This window comes from Calidris pugnax, unplaced genomic scaffold, assembly GCF_001431845.1.
Source record: "Calidris pugnax isolate Ruff unplaced genomic scaffold, ASM143184v1 scaffold81, whole genome shotgun sequence".
NCBI lineage: Eukaryota > Metazoa > Chordata > Aves > Charadriiformes > Scolopacidae > Calidris > Calidris pugnax.
This window is the reverse complement of record NW_015090880.1, coordinates 5,465,686-5,475,285: the sequence shown is the minus strand read 5'-3', so window position 1 is coordinate 5,475,285 and position 9,600 is coordinate 5,465,686. Positions and strand designations below refer to the sequence as shown.

General features: G+C 40.2%; 1 protein-coding gene across 1 annotated transcript in view; it reads right to left on the bottom strand.

The window, feature by feature from the left end:
* Positions 1–575: 575 nt before the first annotated feature.
* FOXP1 (forkhead box P1) overlaps positions 576–9,600 on the bottom strand; it is a 434,070-nt gene continuing 425,045 nt past the window's right edge. Inside the window, exon 20 of the mRNA XM_014946782.1 lies at positions 576–4,809. Within this exon, the coding sequence (XP_014802268.1) occupies positions 4,665–4,809 (145 nt within the window). The 3' untranslated portion in view covers positions 576–4,664. The remainder of the gene's footprint in view (positions 4,810–9,600) is intronic.

The following is a 9,600-nucleotide window of genomic DNA, read 5'->3' as shown; positions in this document are numbered from 1 at the left end:
AAAAACTCACTCTGAGTTCATTAACCAAAGGTACCAAAGGATTTCAAAAGAGTTTAAACACTTTTTTTTTTTTTTTTTTTTTCCCTTGTAAAAGAAGAGTAGCAAGGCTAAAAAACAGATGGTAGATGCCTTTTTCTTTAAGGGAAGTCAAGCTAAGAAGGTGTTCTTGGTCTCTATTTCCTTGGAATCATTAAATGCACTGGTCATTTTGTTAAGGTTTTTTTTTTTTTTTTTTTTTCCCATGCTATAATGGACGTGAGATTAACAGTGATCTGAAAACTACAATAGTTCAAAATTATTTTAAAAAAATTTATATATATATATATTTATGTATGTATATATATAAAATATCTAATGATCTTCAATATCTGTAGAACCAGAATCGCTGCCCCGGTCTCTTCCCAAAGCAGGAGCTCCAGGAGAGGGAGGTGCAGGACCTGCAGCGGGACTCTTGCGAGTGAGAATCAGAAAAAGGTAATTATTTTTTTTGTGGTCTCTTGTTTCTACATAAGCCTTGATTTTTCATTTCACTTCTAGTTGAATGCAGAAACCTAACAGGTTTTACATTTACAAACTTTTTTTTTTTTTTTTTTTTTTTTTTTGTTTTGTTTGTGTGTGGACAAGGAAGGCTTTGACTCTCATTCCTGACAGCGATTTACCTGATACATGGTACTACTTTCATAATGTACGCTTTTCTTTGAGAAAAAAAACATGTAACAAATTGTCTTTACATCTTGGCACCTTGTAAAGTTTTTTTTTTTTTTTTATACAAAAGTTCAATAGTTTGACACTCCCCATTATTAATCACTACTTCACTGATAAACTTTGAAAGTGTGACCCTGGAATTCATCATGCAAAATATTTACTGCAGCAGGAGAAAAACATTTTTTTTTTTTTTTAACGACTTTTTTTTTTTTCCTTTCAAATATATGAACTTTGTTTAAGACAGCCAGAAAAGGCAGTGGTAAGATAACAGAAGGGGTGGGAAAGTATCAAAAAAACCAGCTTAAACACAAAAACTGTACAAAAATGCTTCGATCAATGATAACAGGAGAAAAAAAAAAATCTGTCAACTATGTTACAATTTAAAAGCTGAAAAAAAAAAGTCAGGGATTTTCTCCCACATGTCAGCAAATGTCATCCAATATTCTTAAAGCAAGGATAACTAAATAAAATACATGTGCAGCGTATTCTGCAATTCCATTACATACAGTAGTTTTTTTTTTTTCAAAGCTATTTTTTTTTAGTATAGTTAATATAAAGCAGTTGCACAAAAAGCAAAAGGTGTTTTGACAAACAGGTCTGCATTTATTCCTTTTGAGGAACGATATCTAAAAAAAGGACCTTTCCACCTTTTCCTCCCTCCCCACCCTCCCCCCAAAAGACAAAGGCTCACACAGACACAGTGGGATATATATGTACAACATAATAAACCCCTCCCTAAAGAAGCAACTGTATATCCAAAGGGATACAGAATCAGAATTGTAAAAATCATAGTGAAGTTTGCTTGATGTAAAGCCTGAGATTTTCAGTTGGTTCTTCTGCAAGGCTGCGACACCTGCCAGATATGTTAAAGTCTAATTTTTTATTTCTTTTTCTCTTTTTTTAATTTTTTTTATTTTTGCTACAGTCTTTAGACTAAGCATGCAAGACATACAACTAAGTGCAACTGAGTGAAATGTATTTTTTTTTTTATTTACTCATTCCCTAACAGTTTGGACTGAGGTATGCGTACTAACAGTTTCTCATGCTGTTATCTTTACTCATGTCTAGCTACACATGCTGAGGATGAACTAATCTACCAGATTTTTATCCCCCTTCTGAATACCGAACTAACCAGCAAACCACTCAGTTTTAGAAGCACGGGGCTCAATTCTCATGATGCCCATCTGGCTACCGCCGGCACGTCACGAAGCTGCCTGGATATAATTTTAAACGAAAAAAAAAAAAAAAAAAAAAAAAATTTTTAAAAAAACAAAAACCGCCCTTTTTTTTTTTTTTTTTTTTTTTTTTTTTGTCTTTTGAAACAGAAAGCAGAGTTGAGTTTTATAAAAGTAACTGCCAATAAAATTTCTTGTACCAAAGCTTATGAGTGGACAGGAGTGTTATTTCCTTATGAAAAATGCTGACCAAAAACTAAACAAAACTGAGCAAATGTGCCAAGATCAACCAAAATTAAAGCAGTCATCCCAGCACAGTCCCGAAACAGAAGTGGCACACAATCTGTAGAACCAAAGACCAAAAATTATTTTTTTTTTCTCTTTTAATTCTAGAAATACTATTATGTGGTCCAGTTAAATTGTGGGAGCTTTTCTGTTCTCTTCTGTATTTTATTAAACTGTCTCCTTTATCTGTTACTCTAATTTTCCACGAAATAACTGTGTCTTTGCCTTCTCCAGCTCCCTTCTCACAGCTCCACCAGTAACACTGATTCCTAGGTTTTAGCCTCAAAAAGCTCTCCTCCATTCCTCTTTACAGACTTTCATTTTGGTCACTGTAAAGAATTGCAAATAAAAAGTAACAACTTTGGTTCAGACATCTACTTGGCCTTCTAAATTTTCTAGAATAAAGGAGCAGTTTCCCTCTCAGGTTAGCAATAGCCCACATCTTGTCATTTCCCTCTAAATTCTTCAACCTCCTTTGATCAACAATAAGAGGATATTTGGCTTCATAAGATAAAGCATATAACAGAGAACATAATTTACCTTTGTGTAATATCTTTGGTAATTTTAGGAAAAAAAAAAAAAAAAGGTACAAAGAATATAAATTAAGCTCTGAAAGGCTTTTTGAAATAATAAAAAAAGCTACAGTCCTACATAAATAAATGAGTGACGGAAGAAAAGTGGTTGCAGAATGAAAATGCTTAGGTGTTTGGTGACCGAAGTTTACTGACCTAAATGGCAACAAATTTTGTATGTCGTGTTTGCTTTGAGGAGCCTTGCCAGTTTTGCCTAACAAGCCCCGGCGCCAATTCTCTCCTGGATCTCCCGTCTCCGACGGCGAGGTTTCCATACTGGCTGGTGTAACATCGCATAAACAATCCTAACTGCAGTACTGCATTTGCACAGCTGAAAATTAACACTTTTTAAGCATTAGTGGGGCTCCGTCCTTATTAACTCCCGTAACAAGTTCAGTCTGAAATCTAATTTGTATTCAAACAGATTAATGCCACCAAGCAATCCCGAACTGATGTTTAACCGTGAAACATCACCACGTACAATAACAATTTAATGAAGTCGTCTTTCCAACCACTATTTGCGAATGCAAATGCAAAAAGAAAAAAAAAAAATTAAAAATCGTAATAATAAACGTATAGGTGCCCATCTCGGTAATTTTAGATATCCCAGAAAGATTTGTTGACCCATTTAGAACTCGTGTTAAACAACCGAGAACTTGCCACTGTACTATTCATCCTCTAATAAAAGCGAACTCTGTTGGTGCTGCATATGTTTCTTTGTGCTGTTCAATTTTGTGGCATTTGCTAATATTCACCGTTGCTGCCAAGGAAAAAAAAAAAAAAAAAAAAAAAAAAAAGAGAAAAATCAAAAAAACCCAACCCCCCTCAAAAAAAATAAAATTAAAAATACTGCTTTGTGGAATGAATCTGTGTTGCTTCCTACAGTGTTTCTATGTTCATCTGTCATTCATTCTCATTCTTGCAGTACTTCGTTCCTCTCTCTCCGTTGGACAACCCTTCCACATGTATAGTGCAGCATTTGGGACCTTTTTAAAAAAAAAAAAAAAAAAAAAAAAAAAACAAACAAAAAAAAAGGAGACACCGAAATGGAATGTTTTCCATAGCTAAAGAAAACATGGTGGCATCTGAAGGAAACTGGAATGAATGACAGAAAAAACTACAAACGATTCAATGACATTCAGCTTCGTATAATAAAAACACCTATTAACATTCATCACAAAGTACAGAAAACGTTGAAGCCTCCGAGAGGCCCTGGGCCCAGATGAGGCCTGAGGTCAGAACTTAAAATGGTAGAGGAGAAGTGGGGCGGGGGAATAAAAGCAATACATTAAAAAGTTTGGGATAATTTTTTTCTTTTAACCCCTCCCCGATATACACGCTCACACGCACACACACGTATCCACACACGTGCACACACAGGCCTTCCCCATCCCAAATGGAAGCGAAAAAGAAAAAAAAAAAAAAAGAAACCAACCAAAATAACAGAAAAAAAAAAAAATGGAGTAAAGGCAGTGATAATCAACATGCAGTACTGTGCAAATATGTTGTCCATTGGAATCCTTAAAATCTGGGCAAAGACTTGATCTGCAGTTCAGGTGTACATGCTCAGTTTGATGTCCTCAAGTGTCCAAAATTGGCAGGACCTGCAGTCCACAGCTGGCTGCTAAATGCAAGTGAATCAGTTTAGCAAATTTACAACACTGATGTTGACTGTAAGAGAGGAAAATCCCAAGTACCAAACAAGTCCATCCAATGCACAGAGTACAAATTCCTTTTTTCAACAAAAAGTAGAAAAATCAAAAATACTCCCAAATGGGATACTTGATGGCACTAAGAGTTAACATATTTCATAGTTGTCAAAGTGGACTGAGAATCCTCCAGACTGTACAATAATGGAGAGATTTCACAGCTAAGTTTGACGTGTTCTTCCAATCTTCATTCTCAGGATAACGATGTCAAGACATACTCATTCTATGTCCTCATTTACAGGTTCATCTTCATAATCTCTGTCGTGATCGAAATCTGGACTGTGGTTGGCTGTTGTCACTAAGGATAGCGGGCCTTCATTTTCATCTGGATCTAACGGTTCTTCTTTGACATGCACGGGGTGCCTGGAAGAAGGAAAACACGGTCAATCAGCGAGTTACTCCTTCAAAAAAGTGGTTTGAGAAAGATGAGGTGGTCTGGGCCTTCAGACCCGGTGTGCCAGGCCTAGGAGCTCCAGGGCACCAAGGAGAAGACCCTCAACTTCTCCGCTGGCCACTGGAGCCAAGCGAAGGCTATGCCGGGCCGGCAGCGCTTGACTACAGGAGAAGAGGAAATGGGCACAAACTTGAATGTAAGAAGTTCAACCTAAACACGAGGAGGAACTTGGGGTGGCAGAGTCCTGGAGTAGGCTGCCCAGGACGGTGGTGGAGTCTCCTTTCTGGAGACGTTCAAAACCTGCCTGGATTATGTCCCTGTGCAATCTGCACTGGGTGGACCTGCTCTGGCAGGGGGCTGGACTAGATGATCTCCAGAGGTCCCTTCTAACCCCATCTGATTCTATGATTACAGAATCACAGAATCATCTAGGCTGGAAGAGACCCACAGGATCATCGAGTCCAACCATCTACCCTACTCAAAAGTTCTCCCCTACACCATATCCCCCAACACCACATCTAAACGGTTCTTAAACACAGCCAGGGATGGGGACTCAACCACCTCCCTGGGCAGCCTATTCCAATGCCCTACCACTCTCTCTGTGAAGAATTGTTTCCTAATGTCCAGTCTAAACCTACCCTGATGCAACTTGAACCCATTACCCCTTGTCCTGTCATCTGTAACTTGGGAGAAGAGACCGACCCCCGCCTCTCTACACCCTCCTTTCAGGCAGTTGTAAATTATGTGATATAGATTATGATTCTGTGAACTTCCCCGGGAAAACACCCTGGGAGGAGCACCTCGAGAGGGTTTCTGTCTCGGGATGGAGAGAAAACGCTCTCAGCTGACATATTAAGTTGATTAATACAATCTTTGGATAAATAAGCGGAATAAGCATCCGAACGGCAAAGCGGTGGTTCGTCAGCCGGCGGAGGCTGGGCTAATCATCGCTCGCTGCGTGTGCGGCGGCTCTCGTTAACATGCAGAACCTGTGAGACAACTCTCCAGAGGACGACCCCAAGTGAGGTTCTATCATTAATCAACTTCAAGCAAACACAGCAAAGAGACACCATGATACATGCTTTAAACTCCAAATTAATGCATATTTTTACAAACTGTCAATAAGGGAAGAAAAGCCCTGCCAGGAAACACAAACAGAGAGGAAAAGGCTCGCTCAACACAACAATATGATAAGAAAGCACAGTCCTAACGAGAATAATAACGCTGTCAGCTGTAAACAAGGCAGAACATGATCCCCAGCTCATGGTGGGCACAAGGATGTACTAAAGAGATGAGATCTGCCAAATTTCTCATTACAGCATAGCACATGAATAACCCGCAGGGGAACGGGGCTTGGTCATTCAAAACGGGTACGATAACAATTGAAAAATGTTGTTCGTAAATCATATTTACAACAAATCCTATACAAATACAAATTACCTTTTTTTTCTCTTTTTTTTTTTTTTTTTTTTTGTTTGGCAGCTTTTGAAATGTAAAATAGCCATGTGAGTCAATAGTGTCTTGTTGGTGGGACTTTATAGGGAAGTCAGATTTTATTGACATTACTGAGTATTAATAATGCGACACAGCAACGGAGACCCTGTTTGCTTCCTAAATAATTGATGTTGTAGGCAATCCCTTAAAATAAAGTGTTAATGAGTTCAAGTCCCACTCTGTCTCTCATTGAGTTGATACCCACCTCCTAGAGTCTTGTTTTTCCTCCATGCGGGCTGATTTAACCCTTTGTGGGTCGGCTACGTGAAAACACAACCCGAAGTGCAAACCTTTGTTTGTAAGAACTTTTTCTCTCTTTAAAACAGTTTTGCTTTAATACACATTAAGTTAAAATAGCTGCAGTTTGGTTTAGGTTTTGTGTGGATAGGAAGGATGATCCTGTTTGTATTCCCTTGCACTGATAGACAGCAAGAATAAATCACCGAAGAGGGAAAACGTACCCGGGATCCACGTACAAGCCAAAGGTAACTCTGCCTATTGCAAGCAGCCGGGGTGAAGCAGTTGTACCTTGCATGGTGTGCAAAGCTCTACCCCACCCTATTTATTTATTTTGGCTTCAGTCTGGATCAGTTTAGGAAGCCTCCAACTTGCTGACTCCTGACATTTTGAATAAGAGCTGCGAACGCCTTTCAAGTCCTGCATATTTCAACTTCTTGAGTTGTTAAGTGCTAGATCAATAGTTAAGTATTAACTGCACCTTCCAACCCATCCGACAAAGGAACGGTGGGGAGAAGTGATGCAGCATCCGTGCACACACACCTTTTCCCTTCAAATTCACTAACACGTGTCCTATCAACACATCCCTGGGAGCAAAGCGGTTCCTCTGCATGTCACGACATTATTGCAAAAATTACAAGGAGAGAGACATTGCTCATACAAATTTGACCCAATTATTGAAAAAGGTGGGGGTGAAAAAAGAAAAAAAAGACCAGGAGGAGATTATTCAAATATCAGCAATTAAGAATCAGCACAAGCATATTGCTGTCTCAGAGGTGAGCATGTGCTGACCGTCCTGGCGGCTCGTGGCTGCGAACGTGAAACCACGCTGATTATCTGCAACCAGAAAAACCTCTATTATGAATAGGCTGTGGGGCCCTCCACTCGGGAGAAAACATGAAATAGAAAACAGAAGAAAAAGGGGGAAAGAGCAGCTACACACAGAGAGTGATAAAGCATGTGCTACTCGGCCTCTACAGCAGTGATCTTTCTTACTGCTGTTTTAATTTAAAAGTCTTGCTTGTTGTTGGCTTTCTGGTTTTGGTGCTGCTGCTGGGCTTTTTTTTTTTTTTTTTTTTGGAAAAAAAGTGCAGTTTTTGAAAATGCAGATGAGAAGTTTTCAAGAGGGAGAGGAGAAGTCATGTCATGTGCAGCAGAGGTGGCCTCGGAATTTCTCCAAAGGATGCTCCAGGGCCACATCTCAGTGTCACGGAATCACAGAATGGTTTGGGTTGGAAGGAATCTTAAAGATCATCCAGTTCCAACCCCCCTGCCCTGGGCAGGGACACCTCCCACCAGACCAGGTTGCTCCAAGCCCCATCCAGCCTGGCCTTGAACCCCTCCAGGGATGGGGCAGCCACAGCTTCTCTGGGCAACCTGTCCCAGCATCTCACCACTCTCAAGAGTGAAAAATTTCCTCCTGAGATCTAATCTAAGTCTACCCTCTTCCAGTTTGAAGCCATTACCCCTCGCACCACCCTGTGCTTGGCCAGAGAGCTGAAGTGAACGGGTGCCAGCAGATAAGACAGGTACCTGCTGGGCTCACAACCACCCGAAATGCTGTGAAACCTTCTTCAAAGGTCCTCGAACCTTTCCAAAGCAAACCCTGCCCCGCTTCTGGTTTTATTATGAAAACAGGTGAAACCAGGCTGTTTTCACTGAGTTTCATTTCTGAGGTTTGGTGTGGTTCCCAGAAGTCAAAAGCACAAAAACTTCAGGAGCGAGAAGCAAAGCAAGCACCACGTTATGAAAGGAGCTGCTCGACCCCGAGCGAGACAAAGCCGGGGAGGGCCACAAAGCCACGGGGAGGCACAGCCACGCCAGCCTCCTCCTGCAGCTCACGTGCTGGACAAACATCAGACAGCCAGCTTGGCAAAAACTCCATCCCCCAAATTAGGAGGGTTATCTGGGTAATACCACCCCCCCGGGGAGAGATCTGCAAGGAAAGCAACAACAACAACAAAAAAAATCAACTCCTTGTGCACTCTCTCAGTCGTAACCACAAAGTGGCGTGTGAGGAGGAAACCTTGATTTTGCTCAAACATTTCACAGCAACTGAAATAAATAAGCTTAAATAAGCTCAAAGGCAAAGGGCGACTTTTATATCTCTCAAGTAAAGTCCAAAGCTCTATTTACTACCTCACCAAAACCCCAAGCTGGGGAAGGAAAACTTCCTTTAGAGACTCAAGAATGCAGTCTCCAAATTACAGAAAAGGTAAATGCTGGGCTAGGCAGAAAGAAAAAAAAAAGGGGGGGGGAACAGGGGGGAGAAAGGGTTTCCCACTTCTTTTTTGTGGTAGCAGAATTTCAGCCCATTCCTTTTAAGTAGACGCCTGAGCCCCCAGAAGGGGTTAACAATAAATAACCTTGCTGAACACAGATTCCCCTTCTTTTCACATCTGAGTAATTCTTTTGTTTGTCCACTCTGGGAACAGAGGAGTTTTTAATAAAGCTGACTGTTGTTTAAAGCCACCGAGTTCTGGTGGTGCACACAGCATGGAGTAGTTTGCTTTGTGGCTACCTTTGGAGCATATCAGGATGAAAGTGTTATGTCCCCAAGCTGTAATTATGCGACTACTTTCTAGTGTTTCAAAAGGAGGGAGAGAGAAGGGAAAAAAAAAAAAAAGCCTAGCCGTGGTTCAATGTGTCATAAAAAGGAAACGAATGAGCGGTAATAAGACTTCAGCTAAAGTGTTAGACTTCTTAGCTGTCATGTTAACAAGGTCCTTTAAACCTTACAATAAAGTTTAAAGCTTGATTTATTCTAATATAGTGAAATTGTTTAAAAAATAATTTGCATTATGACAAGGAAATCTGTTCTGAGAAAAAAATTGAAAATGTCATTAACAAAGCAGGCTTAGGGAAAAAAATAAGAGGTTGCAGAGCGTATGGAAATGCGCTGTTGACTCGTGATTTTATTTAGTAAACAGGGTAAACCTCGCGACATCTGAGTGCTGTTCTGTCTTCAGATCCCTTCAAACTACTTAGAAACACTGTTTTGATGGGGAAGCTCCCAGGCTGCTATTGGA